The following is a 24,336-nucleotide window of genomic DNA, read 5'->3' as shown; positions in this document are numbered from 1 at the left end:
ATCACTGTTATTGTCAGCACAGAAATGACATTCCAGCGTTTTCACCTGGGACAGTCAAAGCATGGGGAGGGTTGCACAGAAAGTATCTGTCTGCTTTGGACCTGACACCGCAGAAGAATAACAACGTGTGTAGGGCAACGTTAGAAATCTCAAAGCTAAGCTAGGTTTGTGTTCTCACGCTGGATTTGTTCTGAGGTAGTGCTGAGCTCGTGGGAGTTACGGCTGCAGCCATCATTCCTGGAAGTGCAGTTACGTTCCGGCGGTCCTCTCACTCCCTTGCCAGGGCGCGCACCCACCCAAACCCACCAGCTGGATGCAATTCAGGGCAAACCCGGCAGAATTTCCTCGCTCAGCAGTGCAAGGGGCAGCCCGAGGGGTGGGTAGGGCAACCTCATACCGGGGCAGAGTTGGACTCAGTTGGTCGAACTCCCTTCTTCCCGTGCTCTTTTTTTCCTCATCTCCGTCTCTTTGCTTTCTGTCTCTGTTCCTCTCCCTTCCCTTCCTTTTTCGCTTCCCCTTCCCCCCCTCCTCTCCCGGGGTGCACGCAGCCGCCCGCCTCAGGGGGTACCTTCACCCCTCCCTCCCCGGCGAACAGCGGCGAGGGCCGGGGAGCAGCAGCAGCCCGGCGGCCGGGCCCCTGGCCCCGGGTGGCGGCGCGGAGCCTCCGCGGTGGGGTGGCCCCCCGGCCCAGCCCAGCCCAGCCCAGCCCGGCCCGGCCCATGCCGCCGCCGGCCGGGGCGGGCCCTCCGCTGTCCCCTCCCCCGGCCTGCGCGGGGGGACGGGATCGTCCCGCCGCCGAGAACAGCGGCAGCCGCGGCCGGGGACCGGAGCGGGCGCGACGTGGACCCGCCGGAGCCCTTCTCCTCCTCCTCCTCCCGCCCCGCAGCATGGCCCGGCGCGAAGCCCCCGGCCTCTGCCTCCTGCTGTTGCTGCTGCTCCGCAGCGGGGGGCTCGCCCCCCCCGCCGCCGCGCAGCCCCCCCCTCCGCCGCCGCAGCGCGGGAGCGTGTGGTGCCCCAGCCGCTGCCTCTGCTTCCGCACCACGGTGCGCTGCATGCATCTGATGCTGGAGAGCGTCCCCGCCGTTTCCCCCCAGACCACCATCCTGTGAGTAGCCCGGAGGGAGGGGATACCTGGGGTGGGAGGCACTCCGGGGGACGGCGGAGACTCGGCCCTTTGTCTGCGGCCGGGGAAGGGGGTTGGACTGGCGGCTGCGGCGGCTCTGCCCGGGCGGCCCCGGCTTCCCCCCCGTCCTACTCCGGCTGCTGGCGGCGGGGCGGCCCGGGGCTCGGCGGGGCTGGTGCCGGGGTGAGGGTGCCCCGGCGCGCTCCTTGCCCGGCTCGGGGGGCGGGGGGGTCTGGCCGGTGCCGCGGGTTTTGCGGGGGCTGTTAGAGGCGGAGGTTCTGGATAACCCGCGGGCGTTCTGTCTCCGGCTGCACCGGCCCGAGCAGAGTTTTGCTGCTGCCTTGGTGTCCCGCTGAGAGCCACGCTCGGCTGGCGGGGGCAGCGGCAGGCGTGTGCGCGGCACCCTCCGGTCGGTTCGGGGGTGGGGGGGATGCGGGCAGACCGGGACCCAGGCCCCGGGCGCACCGAGGACGAACTCGGCTCGGGTCCCTGCGAAGGACGGAGGACGTGCGAGTTCACAGTTCTCTTTTCCATTTTTTAGTCCGGGCGCTAATGTGTCAGTTGAAGTGCCCGGCCACGCTCCCCTAGGGCCCGGTCGCTGTTTTGAGCGGGGCTGTGTTGGTAATAAAATTCAGCGTTGACAAGGGTTAAAATTTGTTCGGCTCGCATGGAGTTTACTGAGAGTGACCTTTCCGGCCATCTTTGCCTGTAAGAAATGCGAAGATCTGAATGGACACCACACGCTGTGTTGTTTCGGGGTTTACCATGAGCAGCGGGTGAGGTCCACTGACCGCCCCGGCGCGCCTGGGGCTCGGGGGGCTGCTGGTCCTGGCCCTTCCCGGCGCGCCTGGGGCTCGGGGGGCTGCTGGCCCCGGCGCTTCCCTTCCCCCGCACACACGCAGCCGGGCGCGCCGGGCACGGCTGCGCCCTGGGAATTTTCTGCGGGGCCTCCTGCGATAAATCGACTTGTGACTTTGTCAGGTATTTTCAACAGGGATCTGTGAAGCCTCGGTGCGTTTCAGGTTCCAGGCGTTATTTAATGCGAGGAGTACAGTCAATAAGCGCGAACCGAGTCCCTCTTTGGCAAGAAGCGCGGCCGTTTGGCAGAAAGGGGGTTCATCCCGCGGTGCTTGTAAACTTTTTAGGGAACAGCGCAGGAAGTGGGTGGTTAATGTTTCTTACATTCGAAACAAAGTACTTTGACAGAACACCTTTTGCCTGGAGATTACAGGAAACTGTGCAAAGCTGATTTTGTGAATCATCTTAAATGTAAAAAAAAAAAAAAAAAAAGCGTAGCGTATGGAGTCAAGTCTTCCTAGCTTGGTTTTGTGTTAAAGGTAGAAGGGCCTGCAACAGCAGAAAGTATTAGATTAAACCTAGCCAGGGTGGAGCTCCCCTTACGGTGGGTATTTATAATCTTGCAGTGAGTCAGAGGAGAACGTGTGAACAATGCAAGCATTATACTCATCTGACCCCACTAATATATCGCATTGCCCAGTATCCCAAATCTGAGTTATCATTCTGGTATAATGCAAGTGCTACAATGTAGCAGAAGTAATGCAAGAGAAGTTAAAAACATTTTTTTTTCAGCTTGACAAAGAACAGTAGTTCTCAAGATACACCTGTGGATGACCAGCGTTCTTCAAAACACAATGCTGGCCTTACTTGTCATCTGGTAATGGGTATTCTGCTTTTTCACCAGCTGACTAGGGGACTGTTGTAAATAAAAAAAGTAATACTACGTCTGTAAATGCACAGTTACTCCTGCTACAGTTCTTCTGAATGGCTGTGAATGGGGAGGAGATGGGACAGAAGACAGTCAGGCAATATGAATCTCTGGGACAAAGAACAATGGTACAATTTATTTATTAGACAGTAGTTTGAAGTTACGAATTATACATAAATAGCTTACCTATTGTACATATATTGCCTACCTTTAGCTGTAGGATGTACTTTCAGAATAATTATTATGTCTGAGGTACTCATTGAATTACCAGATGGTTTAGCACTCATTTTTACCTTACCGCCATGTAGAACTGCGGTTCTGCGCACCAGTGTTATGCTTCATGGAGGCAGCCCATCACCCACCACAGGCTTTCTATGCCCAAGAATAGTTTCTTTTTTAAGCATGAAACTAAGAAGCAGTTATTTCATCTCTTGTTTGACTCTCACAGTTTGTCTTTCATGTGGAGTCTGTATAATTACATGTATTTTCTTTAGTAGTGTTGTTGATAGCTAAATAATTAGAAATAATTATTTTCAAATGAACGCCTTCCCCTTTAAAACATGGACTTACGAAATCCTGTGAAGTGTGTTGCTGGTGGCTTAAGCCCATTTTTACTGGCATTGGTAAATTCCACATTCTTGTCTGGTTTATTTCTTCCTGAATGCACCAATAGACCATGCAAACTAATTTTGTAAAAAAAAAAAAAAAAAAAAAAAAAAATCACCATAAGTTTTTCCTTATTTATAAGTGTGTAGGTAGACTGGGTTTTGCTGAGCACCGGTTGTGAAAACTGTCCCACTTTGGAAGCTGAGTTGACTTTGTTCTACTTCATGTATAATTTGTTATATGGATTAAAACAGCATGGGGCCCAGACCAATAGTGCAGCCAAATGTTTTTCCCCACATATCAAAAATGTCTACTCCTAATCTCAGGCTCTCTTTTGAAAACTGTTCATAGCGTTATTAGTTACTGACCTTGCCAGTGCTACTTCTGGCTGTACATTTTCTCACTCTCTCCTGCTTCCCCCACTTTCTGGCACATCCCTGCTCCCTGCTGCAGGCCGGGATCCACGGTTTAGATTTCTTCTGCAGGGTGAATTCTGCCAGCTTTGAAAGTGCTTGTGGAGCCTTGTGTGAGCACGTGGTTTCACCCAAGATGAGATTATTGCCCGGACTCTGTAGAACTAGGGCCGGTGTCTCAGCCAGTAGGTCCTGTGCTGACCTCCCTTAAGAATGGAGACCCATCTCCAAAGCAGTTTGCAAAACCACTTCATGTCTTAAGTACGGTCCTGGAAGTTTCCTTTCATCTCTGAATAAACATGGAGTGATCAAGTATTCAAGGAAATTGCGGAAACATATTTGCATTAGACCATTTAAATGGTCGAGGAATGTAAAATTCTGGATACAGTACTATTGCTGTCCTCTCTTCCCTGAATTTCATCCTATTCTTACATTTATTTATGGGATTTCTCTCTTTTGCAGCCATTTCTAGTTCATGGTGTTTGTAATTCTGACAGGGGTCTTTTGAGTATCTATGCAATGTGTTAATATTTGTGTCTCGCCTAAGCATGACCAAAATCCAAACCTGTCTACAGGACTAGTTGTGCATACCCAGACCAATACTAAAGCTTGTTCAGAGTTTTTCTTGGCGGCACCTGGATGCTCTCTGATATTTTGCTAGCATACATTTGCTAGCATACATTTGCTAGTACAAGCATAATTGCATCCACTGCAGCTGGCTCTCAGACTGAACAAGAGCAGAAACTAATGTTCTCTTGTAAGCAGAAAAGGTAAAAACTGGCAAAAAAGAATTGTCACAAAAGAAGGTGGACTTGATTTGCACTAAGAATGGCATGCAAATTATTGAAGAGAAAATTTTATTTTGATACAAGTCACTTGTAACAATGTTTGGTACGGGTAATTATTGCTTTGGCTCTCCTGTATGCCTGTTGTGAATAAAACACCTTTTCAATACCTGAGTATAATTTTAAGTGATCAGACCTTAATAAGACTTTTCAAATTGCAGTCATTCCAGATAAGTAGCTTTTGAAGGTAGTCAGTGAAATTAAATTGAAAGCAGCAATCTCACTGTTGCTTGTTACTGCTTTTGTGTACATGATTTCAACATATTCTACAAATTGCATAGTTTATAGTGTGTACCTATTTATTTATTTATATTTCTGGTTTGTAGTGTAGGTGTCAAGGATCCATCCAAAGAGAAAGCAGAAAGCATAAGTTATTTAATTCTATGGTGAGTTTCTCGACAGCTGTATAAGAAGCACATTTTTTTCACAGCTCCATGAGAATTTTTGTGGAATCTGATGTACACTCACACTGCCAGTGAAAAGCATTACTGATGCTTTTCAAGAGCATCTATCTTAATACAATTAAGAAAAAAACCTGAATTACACAAGTCACACATCTGTTCTGAATGTACATGAACTATCAAAGAGATAAGGGTAATGGAAACATAATGACAGTTTGAATTTCAGTATTGATTTGTGATAACATTATGCCTCTTCATAGAGGCATTTAAGGAAACGAAATGGGTGAAATTTATGAATTCTGTCAGTGCTGTCATAGCAGAATGATGCATGCTATTTGCACATCTACTGTTTGCAAGTGATGCATTATCAGTCAGCAGACCACCATCCCATTCTCATCTGAAGAATGCAGAATCCTTGCTTCTGATCAGATCTTTGAAACCCTTTTAGAAATTTTCCAGCAGATTAAGCAATTAAGACAGCAAATAAATACACCTCAATACTGCGAAGGACAGAGGACTGTAGTCTCAAATATGGACTGTGAGTAAGCTTGATCACTGCTGAACATCAGTTTACATATAGGAGGTAGCTGAGATATGACACTGGTATAAGGTTTTAGTTGAGAGATAGAGGTGTGTCTATACTTAGTGTTCCAAAAAGAAGAACAGATACTGAAGATTTACTGGAAGTGTTTGAGAATAACTGAATGCAAACACAGATCTTAACAGACCCTTGGCTGGTCAGAAAACTGCATTAGATGCCAGTGATGATTTGTTTGAATTACACAAAGCGGGGGAAAACACAAAATTATTTCCATAAAAAATATCTTACATCTTCCTTCATGGAAATTTTATGACCAAGTGCAGAATTCAATTTGAGATTGTAACACCTACGTTTAGGTCTCTATACACAGGAGTCTACAGCCATGTTTGATGTCTGAGCTTCCCTTCTAGTGAGTAGCAACTTTGCCAATATAGTCCATAGTGCCTCGAGCAGGACTCACCCGAAGGGTGACACCTAGAACTCGATTCATTAGCTAACTATAGTGTCTAGCACCGTTTGAATTCACACGCAAAAATAATTTCTAGCCTCCAGTTGCTTCTCCGAAAAGGACGCAGGTCTCCTAGAGGGCCTATGTCATAACTGCTTGCTCTCAACAGATGTCTCAGACAGGCTAGGACATCTAAACCAACAGCAGGCACCGCTGTTCGGGCAGCTGAACTGACCTGCTACTTATTCACCAGTTTCTTCTCCAGCCTTCTCCAGCATGAGCATGTTGGCTAGTCTTCTGTTGACAGTAAAAGGAGTAAACATCCATATATAGATGTTGATATTTATTTGTCTAAACAAAAGCTTAAAATATTTTTTGGAAGAGAAGGTTTTCATAGTATTTTTGTTGGAAAGAAACTACTTGCAAAAATCAGGCTAAGGAGTCATACACAATGCAGAAAGTAACTTACTTTCAATTATGCTGATTGTTGCTAAAAGAGTGTTTCTCCTTGATTAAGCCCTATTCTCTGAGTACCAACAAATCAAATGGATACTGCAAAAGATACCAAACCTCCCCAGCAAAGCAGCTGTGGAGGATGTGTAGGATGTGAATCCAGCTAAAGTCATTCCCTGGCAATCTGTATGTGGTGCTGATGGAACGGGCCAAGACCAAGGCATGAATGTGTTGAGGAGACATATGCAGAGCTTGCAGAATGGGCTTGGTTGTTAGCAGGGAACAGAAGGGCACGACATCGACGAGGTGTTTGGCATTTACTGGGGGACATCAGGCAAAGCTGCTGAGGGATGCAGTAGAAGGCTCCAACAAGTCTTTGTTTCAAGAACTTGTCTGCAAATCACTAGATCCACCAGTGGGAAAGTGTTTTTGTCATCTCAGCAGCAAGTTAACCCTCATCAAATTCTTTGTTGAAGAATGGGAAAACATGTGGAGTAAAATGATACCCGTCGTCTCCTGCAAGTATCTTAATGTATATTTAACACACTGTCATCAGAGGAATACATCATCTTATGTTACAGTTAATAAATATAATTTCTGGCTTTCATCTTTTTTACTAAGATGTATTTTTGACCAGTAAATCACAGAATTACAGAATAGTAGGGGCTGGAAGGGACCTCTGTGGGTCATCTAGTCCAACCCTCCTGCTGAAGCAAGGTCACCTACAGTAGGCTGCACAGGACCTTGTCCAGGCGGGTCTTGAATATCTCCAGAGAAAGAGACTCCACAACCTCCCTGGGCAGCCTGTTGCAGTGCTCCGTCACCCTCAGAGGTGATACTTAACATTTGAGTGTTAAAATGCTAAATATGTATTTATTTACAGAAAGATGTACTTAGTGAGTAAACCCAAAGATCCCTTTGACCTACTATCTGTTCTTTGAGGGTGACTGAAAGTGTAGCTTATAAACAAGTAGACAGCATAGAGCAGCATTTAGTCGTTCATCCCTATAATAATTTGCAGCTTATGGATTTTCTGAGCTAAAGATTATTTCCATATTATACGTAAGTCTTGATGGATTTCTTCCCCATGAATAGTTTAGCCTCTTTTTTTCAACTAATTTAGCTTCCGCTCATAACTTTTGGTAACAAGGAGTACTACACAACTACATGGTGTAAGTTGCTGTTCTTTTGTTTGAAGCCTGCAAGTTGCTAGCTCCACTGGTGTCCCCCACTTCTTCTGTTGGAAGAGACAGTGAATACTCGATCCCTCTCTGTCATCTCAATGCCAGCCATGATTTTACGACCTTTGATCCTAAGCTTCTCCATTAACTTCTTTTTAAAGTTGCGGAGTCTTCTGAACTGAAGTGTCGGTGCTTTTAACATCTCAGCGTGTGAATTTGCTCCTTCCACACTCTGTGTTTTGAGGTGAGGGAATTAAGACTTTCCCCAGTTTTTGCGTGGACAGATCTGGTATGTGAGCTAACTGGGGATTTATAGAACAGCGTTAGGATGATCTCTGTTTTTATTTTCTGTTCCTTCCCCAATATTTCCCCAAATCATATTTCCTTATCTTGAACTGTTGTTTTCATGGAATTATCAAGGGTAGCTTAAGATCTTGTCCATAAGTAGTAATGATCAGTTCTAGGCCCACAATTTTATTTGTAAAGTTTGTTTTTCTCCGTATACATTACTTTGTATTAATATGCTTTATAGGTCTGCATTTTAATAGCCATTCATGGACCACAAAGGTCCTTCTGCTGTTTTTCCGAGTCAGACTTTGTTAAAATGGGTGAGTATCATAAGCAAAACTTTGTTCTCTTTGTTGTTCCACTGATGAATAAATTGAATAGCACAGAATCACAGAATAGTAGGGGTTGGAAGGGACCTCTGTGGGTCCTCTAGTCCAACCCTCCTGCCGAAGCAGGGTCACCTACAGCAGGCTGTAGAGGACCTTGTCCAGGCGGGTCTTGAATATCTCCAGAGAAGGAGACTCCACAACCTCCCTGGGCAGCCTGTTCCAGGGCTCCGTCACCCTCAGAGGGAAGAAGTTCTTCCTCATGTTCAGACGGAACTTCCTGTGCTTCAGTTTGTGCCCATTGCCCCTTGTCCTGTCACTGGGCACCACTGAAAAGAGCTTGGCCCCATCCTCCTGACACCCACCCTTCAGATATTTGTAGGCATTTATTAGGTCCCCTCTCAGCCTTCTCTTCTTCAGGCTGAACAAGCCCAAAAGAACCCAGCACAGCGCTCTGTGAAACTCTACTGTTGACCTTCCCTCATTATGAAAATTCATAATTTACTACCAACATCTCTTTATGTGCTCATTTGGACTGTGTAGGATATTTGCTTTCTACCTCTTTCAAAAGATAGTCTGCTAATTCCCAAAGCTTTGGGAGTTTGGGCTGTGGCCAGCACAAGATTTTTTCGTTTGTTCTACTGAAATGTTTTAGAAAGCTATGATGAAGTTTAGATAAATCAGTGGATTGCTCGGTATTGTTGTCTAGGTCCCCAGTTGAAAGATCACAGTTTTAAACATTCTTCCATCTTCCTCATTCTGCTAATAGATAGCTTCAGTGCCTCTGCTGTTACTCAGTTTTCCCAAAGAACAGTAAAATTAAAGTGATGAGTTATATCAATTTTCGTCATTACTTTGGGGAATTTAGGGGCGTGAGAGACATTGAGTAAGAAATTTTTAAGTAGCAGAGACAAACACAGGATTACTCATTGGAAAGAGTAAGAAATGGATGCTTGGACGTGAGTAAATGTACTCTTTTTCTCCTGATTCCCAAAGAAGGCTGGTGGAAAAACAACAGGGAGATGCCTATTCCTTGCATCACCAGGAAGGTCTGGATCTGAGACACAAGGAGATGAGTGTCTCATCTAACACTGTGGTAAACACATGCCTAAGAGAAAAATATGACTAATAAATATTCCAACCTCTTCCATTTTTCTGAGTAGCTCTTACTGACTTCTCTCTTAGGTGAGGCCAGTGCTCATTAAGAGATGACATGGGGATGTCATTAGCCAGCAGAAAACTTGGTCATTTAGATATTAAACAAATGTTAGACTGCCCATGTGTGCTTATAGATTCGCTTGTAAGTCAACTAAGTTTAAATTAAAAGGCTGAAAGTTTAGCAGAAAAGAAAAATAGAAAATATAGACAGTAAAGAAGAGAACAGAGCTCAGGATAAAGATAGAAGGAAGCTGTGGAAAGAAAACAACATCGTATAATAGAAGAAATTGCTATTATGACATGAAAACATAGCAGACAACTTCAGAAAATAACAAAAGAAGATGAGAAATAGTGTGTGATGTGTAAAATTGCGTAATATTTTATTTTTTGAATTGCAAAATGTCCTTTAACAGGAATATTTTACTGTGTATAATGGGTAAAATGAAAATACTAGATTAATATTTTCAGGCCCCAATTCTATTTTGAACAATTGAAAAACAAACTGTAAATTTTCACCCATCTTGATTCATCTATTAGAATGGTATTTTTTCAATTATTTCTTTTTGGATTTAAGTTTCTGAGACTTTCAAAGCTTACTGTAGTTTGTTTACAGTATTTTTCCGCACTTCATGTGTTATTTTATGATCAAATATTTTGTACACTCTAGTTCTGATCTTGCAAATGTGAACTTATACTAAGCTTTGTACACATGAAAAATCCCCAGGCTTCTGATTCTTCCTGGGCTTGGACATTTGCCGAGTCTCTTTCCAGCAAACCAAAGTGTTTACAGCCTTATAGGACAAGTCTTCACTTACAGAAAAGGTCCATTTACAAAGGTGACATTCAAAATCTATATGTCACAAGCTAAATATTTATACCTGCTTGTCTTTCTGGAGAAGTTTATGTAAAAAAAAAGTTAATATTTTAAATAGTTGTGTGTATGTCTGTGTTTTTTTATGTATATATACATGCTATACATATTATGTGTATGTACGTATATATATATATACAGTAAAATGGAAACAACTGAGCCAAATTCTCTTTATCATTTGTTCCATTTGGATTTCATAAAAAAAAACGAAACAAAAATAGCTTTACGGACTTTATTATTGCAAACATAGGCAGAGTTTCAAGACAATCCAAAGAGATGGTGCAATGAGAGCTGGCTGAGCTGGAATGGATTGACTCAAATATTTCGTTTTCCTTGCTTTGCTTATCAGGCTACCAAATTTGATTTCTTTTCGGTATGGAATGATTACTGTTTCTAATGAGAGCGAAGTGGTTCTTTGAAAAAGAAAATTGAATGAATGGTTGATTTATTGCCAGTAACAAAGGTTCTCAGGCTTCTTGAGAAAGACCCGTGAGGGAGAGACCAGTGTGGGCTCTCAGCTTCATGTATTTTTGTTTAATCTGTGTTTACAAAGATTAGGGCATCGAAGAGTTAGCGCAGTGCCTGGCACGGCTGCTTGAACCTTGTGAAAGTTTGTATAATGAAAACTGTGAAGTTTGGGGCAATGTAGTGCTCTCGTTTTTTTTCTGAGTTGTTTCCTAAGTTTTACTAAGGAAAACAATGAGCATACGTATTTAACTCCAAAATTAGTTTTAATGACGAGGACATTGCTCCCTTCTTTGTTGTGATCTGTTGTTGGTCGGACTTTCTTTTATTCTCTTTCCAGTTGCCACTCCCGGATCTTTTGGAAACATTTTCTTGCAGCATTCTTTCCCCTTAAATCACTTATTACAACAGTCTGCTCATTGCCTGGCTGGTCTAAAAAAGGAAAAGAATATTACTCTGTACACAGCATTACCTTAACTAATGACCGGTTTTGGTAAGCAGGATGATGGCTGCTAAGTGTCAAGTTATTTGCTTTGCGTTGGCCAGACTGATGGATTTAATAGCCTTTTGGCTAGCCGTATGGCTGCCTGTTTCCTTTGTAGGAGCAAAAATACAGAATAAGAGAGTCTATGCTTAATTTGACTGATCTCCAGGTAGTGTGAGCGTCATAGCTGGGGCAGCATGAAATTCAGTGCAGACTTCTCCAAACAGTTAGATTCAGAGGCTTATAGTGTCTGTCCAGGGCTCACCGTGCTCTACAGAAGGTAAATATTTTGGTTTTACATTATTTTGTTTGGCCACTTCAATATAAAATCTCACTTTTTGATATCTCATGGTGACTTCCATTTAATGACTGATTATCATCATAATCAGATAAATTTCATGATAATCAGATGAAATCTGTCATCAATATTCAAATCTTTTAAGTGTGTCTGAATCAAAGTCTTATATTGTTTTAAAAGTGGGTGAGGAATTCTTTTTTTTAATTTTTCAAAAATATTTTGGAAAATACATGGGGCAGTGTGTGATGTGGTACACAGGTAACTCTAGTGAGCCATTCAAAACTCAGAATAAATACAGATAAATACCACATTACATTGTCTGCTAAGATAATGTAAAAAGGTGGAGCAGCAGTGTGATGGTGTGGCATATGTATATAAAAAATAACACAGCAATTGATTTGCTACTGGGGAGCTGCCTATCGAAGCAGGATGCATTTTAAGGGATATTTTGTCACTCTTTGAGATAAAAAGTAATTTGGGTTCAAGAAAAAAGTTTTAGTTTGATGACATTTTGATAAACTCTGAGAAATTTGAGAGGTAGGAGTATTTTAAGTTACTTTTTAAACACAAACTGAATCATAAAATTCAGATCTTTGACTTGGGTAACATTCTCTGTCTCCGATAGAAAAGGCCCAGGCATTTGGTGTAAAGTGCCAGAGAAATGACAAACTTCCGTCGGGCGAGAAGAACCGCAGGGGTGCAAAAGGGCTGCAGAGCAATTAGGTTATGTGAGTAGGTGGTTTGTTCTGGCCAGATTCAAGTTGTTAACTTTCTGATCTAATTTTACAGGGCTGGGCAAAGCTTAAGTAAGTGTAATCGCACCTATGTAGGGGGTAGAATCAGCTAAAGTAAATCAATTAAAATGTTCGTTCATTAGACTTTTATGTATAGATAAAGCATGTGTAGATTGAAGACGTAGCTGTCAGGAGTGTAAATAATTGCTACCAGGCAATTATTAAAGGTCCTCTCTTAGTATAGAAACATCTCCTACACTTTACTTAAAGCAATTTTTAAAACTCAGGATATTCTTTTTCCTGAGTGGTCTATCAATAAGCTAAATCACTTGAAATTTCTAAGATTTTGATGCATGCCGAAACATCATTCTTGAGTCAGTAAACTATAGTTTTGAAAACAGACAGAAGATCCTCTAATCCTCCTATTATGATTTGCATATTTTCTGAGATGTTTTATACTATGTCAGCTTCATGTTCTTTCTGGAGTAGATGCTTTCTTTTTGACATCTGCTGTTTTCCTTAAACATTTTGGATACAGCTCGCATGTGAAGAATTGCATAAAAGAAGTGGAAACAAGAAATATTGCCTAAATTGTGAAACAGTCTGAGACATAGTATTCATTGGAGATTTCCAACTGAACAGTTCAGCATTAAGTGTCAGAAAGCAAGATTTATAATAAAAAAATATTAACCAGCGTTCAGTGTCAACCTTTGTACTGGTAATATCTGTATAAAAGATCTATTTATTTTATTTTTAACTTTGAACTTTGGAGATAATTGGACATGATGGTAGATGCCCATAAAATAAATTCTTTCTGAGATCTGGACCTGCATGTAAGATATTTCTGATAGCATAAGGATTTGAAAAACTTGTTGAAGACCTTTGTGGATTTAAAATTTGGTTTTTTTCTTTTGGTTGGTGTCTCTTCCGTTCCATGAATCTGTTGTTTTTAACTACATAGTGACAAAGCTTCAGCGGGTGGGAAATAAAATGTCCATTCAGCTCAGCCTTATCCTTAGCCCTGGGGTTTGGACATGGGAAAGATTTGTCCTTCCAGAGACCAGAGCAAGTGTATAATCTCTCCGGAGAGATTTCAGCTACAACACTACTGTAGTAGCACAACATCGATGCCTGAGGAAACTTTACCAGGAGAAATTTATGCGCTTAAGAAGTCAAGTACTCAGTTTGTGGCTTACACTCTTCAGCCTCTTAAATTCTACTTAAGGTGTCTTAAGTATTTGTGGAAATCCCAGCCATAAGTTGGCACTTGTGTACCTCTGGATCAGAGGGTATATTTGTGCTTCTGACCAGTCTTACAGCAATGATAATTTAGAGTGGGTCCAGAGGGTTCTTTTTCAGGCAAACTTAGAATTTGGTGAATAATATTTGTGGGAAAGAATTTTTTCACTGGCTTTTAAGCCGTATGTGTGGTAGTGGTCTTAGTCAAGTGGAGTACTATTAGCTTATACATTTCTGAGACGTGTAAATATGTATTTTTGGGTATTAGAAACATTCTAAGAATCTGTTATTCAAAGCTGAAAAGTAATTAGTAGCTATATCTGCTTACTGAAACTAAGATTTTATTTTTTTTTTAACTTTTGGCTGCAGATAGTACTCGGACTTCTTTTTTGAGTTGACTATACTGTATATTAAAAGAAAATAGTAAGTCTAATGTATTTAAGTAGCTGTTCTATTTAGTATATTAATGCTAGTATGTACCTACTTACTTTGTTTCAACTTCCTGTTTTAATTTACAAAATAGAGATTGAACGCCTCTGCAGTTAAAAAAACCCAGCCCAGAAGTACCCTGTGAGTGGTACTTGGGTTTCTTTTGGCAGCTGGGTGCCAACAGCAGTTTCTCGTTCCTGCCCTTGGTCTCTTAAGTTGATTCTCAGAATTAGCTGAAAAACAAACAAGGGGAAAACATTTGGTTTCCCTCTGAATCATTTCCCTGACTTTGTGGCCTGTGATGTCCGCGGCCACTTGTGTTAGCTGCGGTGGAGAAGTGGCCTGGCAGGCAGCAGGAGGGGAGGAACTGCTTCCTGAGGGAACCCGGTAACCGGCCCCTGGGGCCTTGCCGAAGTAGGCCTGCCCTCATGGAAAGCTCTAAAAAATAAGCCAGTTTTCTGATACAACTTGAAGGGCCAGGTTCAGCGCGCGCAGAGGACTGTAAATGCCCCTGCTGAGGCCTTCTTGCAGAAAAACATCCCCTTCCGCTGTCCATCCTTGCCAGGGAAGCAGAGCCACCTGCCCCCGGCTCTGCGTTTCCCCGGGCCTGCCACTCCCACCCAGCAGCAAGAGCAGATGTCTCATGTCGGAAAAGTTTACGATTTTAACTTTCCCAAATTAATTTCTTAATTAATCTCCCATCTGTTGAGTTGTTACGCTAGGTATTTATTATGTGGATATTTTAAACCATCTGATTTTCTTAAAAGGCAGGTTTGTATTTAATTTAATCTTGTAGAGACATTTCTATTATTTTTTTTTCATGCTACTTTGGCAAGACTAATCAGGTGTTTTAACTTTCCCCCTTTTTTTGCACATGCATGTGGCTGAAAGCATTTTTCTTTCTGTTGGAAGGCTAGGAAGACCCCCCTGAGAGTCCACGTTAGCCGTGATGTGTCCTGGGAAGCACGTGAGGTTGCTCTCCACGTGGCCCAAACGGTCTTGGTGCGGCCTGAGTAACAACTAGTTTGTAACTGGTACGGGGTGATGAAAACAAGGATGTCAGTTGAAACATGTTCAAAATGGAAAAATCGGATGGAATTATATCTTTAAAAATGGCATTAAACTGTGAAGACTGAAGTAGTACAGGATTGTCTTCACTTGTACTTAGAAATGAACTTTTTGGCCTTAGGACAACATTTAAGTGTGTAAAAACATTTTCTGTCTAAAACTGTTTCAGGCTTTTTTCTGGTATTTTTAGTACTTTATTAATATGATGAAACAATTACAGAGATATTGAGAAGTGCTTTCTAATTAACTGTTGACTTAATACTGCCAATATTAGAACTGCTAGGAAGAGGGTGCATGATTTAAAGCCAAATAGATGTGATCTCCTGAGGCTACTGGAATTTAAAATAACTAACAAACATACACAAGACTAGCAACACTTATTTGGAAATTTCAGACACATCTATAATTTGCTGCAATCCAGTTTTCCGAGTTTTTTTTATCTGGTCAATCCAGATTTAATTGAGGTAGAAGAAGAAAAGGAAGGTGCAGGGAAAGAATTTGTAGGCATTTTGTATAGTTCAGTTCTGCTTTTGCAATGTGAGGTGAAATTAGGTGGGTGTTGATTGCTTCCAGTTACGAATATGGTAAAAATGTATAAAGCATAATATTTATGATTAATATTTTATATATTCTCTTGATGCATTCAGTAAGGTAACTTATTCCCTAATGAGTAGGAAGCAGGAGTTGGAAATGAGTAGCAGCCCTAAAATTGCTTTAGTTGTTTTTTGTTTATAATTTTGATATTGATGTTAGGGTGGACATAGCAAGAAGAAAAAGGAAGGTACAATCTCTGTTCCTAGAGATTGCCTTCCCTGAAAGTGATACAGTTGGATACTTTAAGGTTGAATGTGTTTTTCTGGTAGCCACTTCCATTGCTCTTCATAGGTAGAAAGCAGCTTCCTTCTCCCCAGCGACAGGAGCGCGCAGATGCCTGTGCCGAGGCTGTCTGCGCTGATGAGGAACGAGGAGATAAATAGCAGAGGAGTCCTGAAGCAGCCCCGTCACTCCGAGTTCTTCTGAGTCTGCTTTGCCAGGAGCAGGAGGAGCTGGAGGCAGAGCAAGAAAATAGCTAAGTTATCTGCTCTGGCAGCCTGTTGTTAACCTCAGGAAGCAGAAAATACCATTCCAAGAGCTGCAGCTTTTTCAGTGAGGTGACCTGGGATTTTCCACAAAGCGGAAGGAAGAGCCGTCGCTCTGCCTGAAACCAAGACACCAGGCTGCAGCAAAGTGATAGAGTACCTGAATTTTTGTTTTTACTCTTTATGCAAGTCCATAGTGCTTTCCGTATAAACAGTAAAATTTGCTTGACGTTCTATAAGAACAAGAATCTGATTCTGTTTGAATCTAATACGGCAATCGCTGTGTTGGAAATAACTGGAAAGTACATAACGGTTGGGAATATGTTCTGATAAAGTCCGTCTAGTAGAGAGGGAAGAGTGACACATAGATTTACAATGAATAAAGGCCTTTGGGTCAAATTTAGATGTTATTTTTAGACACAGTAATTCCTTCAATTTTCCACATCCTTTGGCTTGATGTTGATCTTGTACTGCAAGACTTCGTTTTGAACTGAAGGAGACAAAATTGGCATTCTGTGGTAAGGTCATTGGCATTGTAGATGCTGGATGTTATTTATTGATATAATAAATACATTGTAAGCTCACATGCACTGTATCAGTGAGGCTTCCTGCCATGAGGAAGCAAAAGCCCCTAAAACTGCACTGATGGGGAAATCACACTTCCATGCTAAGTTTACTCGCCCAGCTGGTTACTTCTTTCCCAACCGTTGCTCACATCCCTGTTTTCAGATGTAGGATCTGTTGCTGAGAGCTCATTGCCCTCAGCTCTCCACTGATACTTGCCCAGCATGGGGTTATCCAGCTGGGTGCTTCTGTAGGAGAGGAGTTGATATATCAAAGGTAGAAGGAGGGTTAAGAAGCGATCTGACCTCTGTCACTCTGGTAAAATGCGGGTGACTCTTCTCTATCAGTGCATATTTTCTTTTATGAATATGCACACTCATTTGCTCATTTTCCCTGTCAGGAAAGAAAGACCTAATCAGCTAAAGAACAAAATTGGAAAAATCCTTGTAAAAAAGAATTGTATTTTCCTGCCCAGCCATATTTGGCATTTTAGGATTTTTAAATTAGTCTTTAAAAAGTGCTGCTGCAAAAAAATTAATGTATGAACTTTGGTGCTTAACTCCTCTGGACCTGTCTTAAGAAAAATAGTCAATGCTACTCCTCACAGCTGTTTGCTTCTAGCGAGCAGAATCTGAAGATAAACACACTCAAGCTGGATGCAGGGTTACACTGCCCCGTTATTGACACTGAATATAGTTAATGACCAGAATGACTTGCTTTAGGTTTTGCTTGATATATGGTCTTTTGAATCACAGTTTTATATGTTTCTCAAAGGAGTGGTTCTGCTCTGACAGCAGTAATTGCCTTAAGACAGGAACTTCTCTGCCGCTGTGTGACTTGTCCTGTGTGGGAGGTCAGGGGATGATAATGTTTCTTTCTGGCTTTCAGTTCTTTCCTCTGGGAATATCACTATTTCATGGATGTAGAATTTAAACTTAAGCATCCCTGTGAGACAGAGAAGTGCAGAAACATTATTTATTTTGCAAAATGGTAGATGAGGGGGAAGAAGACTTAATTTATAACTACAGCGTCAAAGCACTACTTCTGTGGGGTTTTTCACAGTAGTAATTCACATGACTGTTAACTACAAAACCAAATTAAACTGTTACCACATTTGTTTGTGGTTCATGGTATGCCATAAAGTAGTTGTCTTCCCTTTTTGATGTCTTCTTTAGCCTACTGTAGAGGAGAAACTTTTTTTTTTTAATTGAAAAGTACAGTTGAAACAATAAGTATTGAGAAGGAAACAAGAAGAGGTTGAATCTCCAACTGTCGCTAATCCTCTAAAATATTTCAATGTATCAGTAGCTCTTTACAATACAGATTGTGCCAGCCATCAGTTCACTCTGTGCTTGATCCAAGACCTTAACCAACACATACAGCACTCATGCACAGCTATCATGCCCTGTTTTATTGAGCACGGCACAAAGGCAGGACAAGAAAGCAGCCCTTTCCCAAGGATACTTCTGTCAAAAATAATCAGTAATGAATCATATGGCTGTGCTGTCAACAACCTTATTGTTTGTTTTTAGAAATACATACCCCTGAGAGGAATAAAGACAGGTTTCGTCTTTCCTTATTATTTCTTCAGACTGCAGAAATAGCAGTTGCTTAAGTCTACATCTCTTTGAATTCTATCTCTACTGTTCAAAGGAGGGTTTTTTGGTTGTGTGTTTTGGTTTTGTTTTGTTCTTGTTTGGGTGTTTTTTTTAAGATAGAATGAGAACTAGAAATAATTTTAAGATAAAATTTCTAATTTCAAAATACAGGATTTCTGCAGTGGATGGATTTTGGAGCACTCTGAAGGAGGATGAGACAAAGAGCCATGATCATGCCAGAGTAAAATTTCCATGTATAATTCTTGATAATTAAACCTACATGCCTAAAACTTTGAACCAGCAAATCCCACTTGAGTCCTATTAATGGCACTGCATAGCTGGTTGGAAAAATTGGCAACAAGGGCAGCAGAGGGATCTACAGACTTAGTAAGATAATACTGTATTGCTTTTCGTTGAGTTCACATTTGAATGTTTTCCTTTCAACTCTAATGGCAAAATAATTGTTAGTTAAAACAAATCTTGGAGAAGGCTGTATCGTAAGCTCTCCATTCACCAAACCTGTACCTGATAAATGTATTTTTTGAAGACTTATAAACTCAAAGTCCCTTTCAACAAATCTTATGTATTTGTCCAAATCGGGTATTATTTTAATTAGATATTTTATAGATTATCCAGATTTGATTCTTTTTATTTTCATAAGCATGGGTTTACGACCAAGGTGAGTACTGCCAAATGGTCTGCATCCAGTTCTACAGGTTCCAATATTTTTGTGATCCTACCATTTACATTTGTTATTAAAATTATGGTATACAAACTATTGTTGACTATAATACACACTCACCATCTAACGATTATGTTTTAGTTTCCCATCTGAAAATGTATTGGCTTTATTGTATATGCTAAGTGATGAGGTACAGAAAATAAAAATCTCTCAAGGTAAATTAGACAAAATCACATATCTAGCAATTAGACTGTGGAAGATTTCTTCCAGAAAATGAGTTACCAAGAAAAAGGAGAATAATGTAATTTGGTTTGTAAAAGAATCACTAAGGTTAAATCTTAAAACCGGGCAAAAAAAAAAACCCAAATCTTGGTTTCTCTGGTATTCTAGAAAATGTTACACTGCTTGCAATGAGGATTACTATAAGTAGTGCTATAGCTGAAAGTGGGGTTTGGTTTTGTTTTTTTAAAGTAGTGGCCTTCTCTTTGTTTGTTCAGCAAAGTGACACATTTTTACAGTTAAAGCAGCATTAAAGTGCCATTGACATCATCCAGTTACTGCACTGACTTGATTATATAACCTCTTTTGTGCAATTTTCATGCTCTGCTCTGTTTGAATGTTTTTACTATGCTGATGGCTGTTTTTCATTTCCTGCTGGGATGACCTTGAATAAAAAAAGAAGAAGAATAAAGTAGACATAAGCAATGTAGTCTTGCTGGCATTTGCAGATCTTTTGTTCTGTGTTGAGAAACATAGTAGTTTGGCATTTATGGTATAGGTTATTTCTGCTGGGTAATAATTAATCTTCAACGGTTAGAAAAAATGAATGTGTTTTTCTTATTCTGTTCTTTTGAGTTTGCCAATGGCAGAATGATCCAGTTATGACAATCCGTACCTTATTAAAACATCTAAAGGGAGTTAAACTATAAATGCAGGGGTCATTCTTTAACTTAGATTATTATTTTAACCTGTTAAATCTAATAGATCTGCGAATCTAATATTTATCTGTTAAATTGCTCCCTCTTTTTTAAAGGAAAAGGAGATTAACACTTTTTTCCAGATTTAGTATATATCAGGCAGCTGAGCGAAAGTTATTTTTCTGGTTTGGCACTTCTTATTGTTGCCAATTAACATTTCGTAGCTAGCCTTACAGATGAACAAGATGAGTAAGAGTGCATTGTCTTTCACATGTACGTCTTTTTTGGGCTTTTTATATCTCTCAGTATCAGGATGTTATAACAATGAGAAATCCATCCTTTGAAAGTAGTTTACATTATTCCTGCTGATTCTTACCAAATCAAAGCCACTGCCTCCCTTTAATTTGTCAAATTAAAGTAATAAAGAATATAATCTTTGTTTCACTTAGTCTGATTTTCATGCAGTGTTTCTTAGCATGAATGTGATTTAGAATCCATTATATCTGAGAGTGGTATGCTGGAAAATAGTCCTCCAGAGCAAATTTAGTTTGTGTAAGTGTAACATGGTGTTTAGTTTGTTCTGTTGATTTCATCTAACATAATTAAGCAAAGTAACAGAATATTTTCATTTTTGGAGAAGAAAGACATGTGACAAACACTCGAAGATTAGCCAGTTATTAAAGGGATCTTCTAGAGTTCGGAAATATAGGTCGTGTGGAACAGTAAGTCTACCCAAAAAGTACTAAGACATAATCTCACATCACAGGATTATCTGGGGTTAGTACAAGCAATGAATGCTTGGTTAGACTAGCTACTTGTCCTGCTCAGCCTCAACAGTGAAAGCAGTAACAAATAAATGTATTATTGATAGTTTATTTTTCACTCTGAGAGGGAAATAGGATTGATAGCCTGTTTTTGCATTGATCTTCATCAAGATCAGGAGGGCCACAAACAGGAGATAAAATGACGCAATGTGCCGAAAGTTTTCCATTTACGTATAGAGTTCTTCTCTCAAGCATTTTTTAATAACAGAACAAAATGTGTCAAAAGCAAACTAAGTTATCTCTCTTACTTTAGTCTAAGATTCTGCACATGTCGTTGTTTGTGAGGTATGTTGGTGATGCTAGCTGTTAAAGTTGGAAACTATTTCCTCATGTTGCGTTTTGTAAGTCTTATTGTTACACCCTAGCAAATGAACCTTCAGTTTTATTTCTGCTTTATTTTCCATCCTGCAGCCAGAGCGATGGGAGATGGATGACCAAAATTCTGAATGTTTTCAGCTGTCTTTGCTCTTATGAAATATTTAAAGCTGATGCTCTGAAAGCTTTTGCACTTGGGTTTAAGTGCACTAGAATTAATTTATAGAAGACTGTGTATAATAAAAAGCTTGCATAACCTTTAAAAATGGCAAGAACACTTGTAGTTGTGGTACTAGCTTTGAAATCTCTGTATTGCAGCCTTTCTGTCAGATGTGAGTGTGACGTGTAGAGTTCTTTGCTAATGCCCTGATGGTATGCTTTGCATGCATACGTTATGTCACAAGATAAATGTTTTTAATTAAATCATCACATCAGTGTTTCTATATCCATGTTAGAATTGGCTAACTGTGTGTGTCTATGTAGAGACTAGGGCTATTAATAGAGCAGTAGCTTAACATGTTTTTGGTTTTGTTTTTGTTTTAAAAATCTTAATATAATGTTTTTGTGTCATGGTCATTTTTTCTGACACAAATTAAAATTGGAAAAAATGGAAAGCCATTTCAGTCTGCAGGCAGAGCTGAGAAGGGCATGGCTGGGGTGGAGCAAGCAGAGGAGCAGCCCTGGTGTCCTCCTCCTTGCTGCTGCTCCAGCAATTCTTAGTAAAGAACTTCACCATTTGCCGTGCTTAGGACAACACCTTTTGTATTAGCTGCTGATTAGTGGGTTATCAAATGGGTTATCATCAGTGGGGTGGTGACTGGGGGTGGCTCGTTTTGGTGCTGAGTATCCACAACTTGATCCACAGGCTGGCACCTTTTGAGGTGCACAACAGGGGTACAAAACATTGTCTTGGCAGCCCTACTTAAATTCAGTTTGGTTTAGATCTGTTTATGATTTTTCTTAATTTGATGAAGCAACAGAATGATTAAAAGTCAAACATATGCAAAAAGGAATCTGAATTAAGATTATTAAAGTACGCCAAGTCTAATCTTTCATAAAAGTAATGAAATGTAAAGCCTTAACTCTCCTCCCCATATGTTGTTTTGAAATAATTAGAAAACAAAAGAATAAAGGAAACTGCACTTAATGTATTTTTTATAAAAAAGTTGCAGTTTCAATTTCAGTGCACAATTTGCTCTGAGTGAAAACAGTCCCTTCACTAAAAGGCATTCCTGCATTTCACACAGAGAGTGATATGAAACTTCTTTAATTAACTTTTCTTGTACCTTGCTTGATGTTTAAGGTCATTGTATTTGGAAACTTCATTGTTTGCTGTGTATCCTGTGTAATATTCATATTCCAAATATTTATTAATGCCTTTTAGTATTTATTGCTTTATTTAATTTGTAAAATATTATTTTGTAAATTTGCAATTATGGGCCCAAATGTTGCCTAGCCCCATCATGATGTGTTAACAGAGAACCCACAGTTTTCATTACTGCGCACTGTCAGTGCAGACTTTAAATAGGGTGTTCTGGAGTGCCAGGAGCTGCCGCGGGAGCATTGGGTTGTATGGGACAGTAACAGCTGTGCAATGGTTTTTGGTATGTATGTATTTAGAAGTTTTTACTGTATTTAATTAGATAAAAGTATTGTTAAAACTTAATTTGCAATGCTAAAATGGAAATAGTTTACAGTTGTTAAGAATGGGCAGTCTAAAGGGGGGAGACAAATGGATGCCGTTAGTTCAAATGCAGAATTTATCAGGAGCAGAATTTATTTTTGTTCAGACAAAAAGTGTCTGCAGCACAGCTCATTTGCTTTGTCACAGAAAAGAAAACATAGACATATTGTATTTATGTATATGTTGTACGTCTAGATCGTACAGATTTTCGTACAGCCTCATTCGCAGAGCGGCGTGTAGGAAGTCTGCTAAGCAGCAGTGTGTGTGCAGCCTGTTTGCTGGGTGCAGCTTGGCAGCCTTCTCGGCCTGCGTCTGCGCGCTGTGCCCTGGGACCCCGACCATTCCCAGGCGCTGGAGTGCGGCTCTCGGGGGCGTCCAGTTGCTAAATTGTTGGCGTGCTCCCTGGCACGTTCTTGGCCTACGCAGCCACGCGCTCTGCCGAACGTTTCCTGGTTGCGCTCCATGATTTAGCACAGAGCAGATGACGCGGGGCCAGGAAAATAATCCTGAGAGTATTCCGTTTACCAGGCATCACGACATGTTGGCTTGTTTGTGTTATTCAGGGGAGACGTAATGCTTCAATGCAATGGGCTTAGCTTCTGTGAAAGTCTGCATGGCCGGGGCATATTTTTACAACTTCAATTGTTAAGCTGTGGAGGGTGGCAAGAAGGAGGGAAATAGGAACCATTAGGATTTAGGATGTTTTTGTGAATTGACAGAAAGGCAGGTTTTAGGGCTTTATGTAGAAGGGAAAGTTCATTTTCGTTGTAACGACTCTTCTTTTTTTATGTATGTATATACATGTGGCTGTGTTTGAGAACGAGAGCTAAGAGATAACACTGTTAGCTGAGTGTTTTGGGACGTCAGGCAGAATTTCTCTGAAGGAAGATGCTTAGGTACAGGAACACAAGCTAAGAGAATTTGATACAAGAAAGCAGCAGCAGCATACTCTTCCTTAAAAGTATTATTATGTTGTCTAGGTAGAATTTTAAGGGGTAAATTGTTTCACTGAGATAATAAAGGAGACAATCTGAATTAGGAGTTACGCATACTAGATTTTTATTTGAAAAACTGAATGCATGACATTTAGGTTTGGATTATTACGCAAAAGTTACTATATTGCCCTAAAATCTCATTCCATCATCATAAATGTTTGCATAATTTTTATTGGTTGTTTCGTTTATTGTTTAGAGATTAGGAAGGGGAAAAATGACGGTCAGCAGCTGGGATGGACTCCCTCAGTCTGCTGGTTTGACTCTGGCTGCTCGGTGCAAGTCGGGTTTGCTGAGCCCTGAAGAAGAGCGTACAGCCAGGAAACAGTCAGTCTGTGAGAGCAAAGTGGAGGACAACAACGAAAAAGGTGAAAGGGAAATGAATGGGGAAGGAACAGGATTTTGTGAGTAAAAGATCATGTGCCAGCATGGTTGGGCAGGAATTAGTCTGAAAAAAAGGGACCAGAAACCTCATGATGCTGATAAATCGCACGTTATTTCAGCAACACAAAATCTCTTTGAAGATCTGGATAGTAAAAATCTGCTTGAGCTACCAATACCCATTTCTCAGTCTAACACAGTCC

The 24,336-nt window shown here is 40.9% G+C and overlaps 1 protein-coding gene across 3 annotated transcripts in view; it reads left to right on the top strand.

Annotated features, from left to right (window-relative positions):
* Positions 1-804: 804 nt before the first annotated feature.
* PXDN (peroxidasin) overlaps positions 805-24,336 on the top strand; it is a 90,771-nt gene continuing 67,239 nt past the window's right edge. For all 3 annotated transcript variants that reach the window (XR_012763257.1, XM_075414767.1, XM_075414765.1), the window contains exon 1: positions 805-1,105. Coding sequence is in view for 2 of the 3 variants with exons in the window: in XM_075414767.1 (XP_075270882.1) it covers positions 888-1,105 (218 nt within the window). In the remaining variant the exon portion in view is untranslated. The remainder of the gene's footprint in view (positions 1,106-24,336) is intronic.

Source organism: Opisthocomus hoazin, chromosome 2 (genome assembly GCF_030867145.1).
Source record: "Opisthocomus hoazin isolate bOpiHoa1 chromosome 2, bOpiHoa1.hap1, whole genome shotgun sequence".
In the NCBI taxonomy this organism is placed as follows: Eukaryota; Metazoa; Chordata; class Aves; order Opisthocomiformes; family Opisthocomidae; genus Opisthocomus; species Opisthocomus hoazin.
Note: the sequence above shows the minus strand (reverse complement) of the source record. Positions and strands in the feature narration are given on the sequence as shown.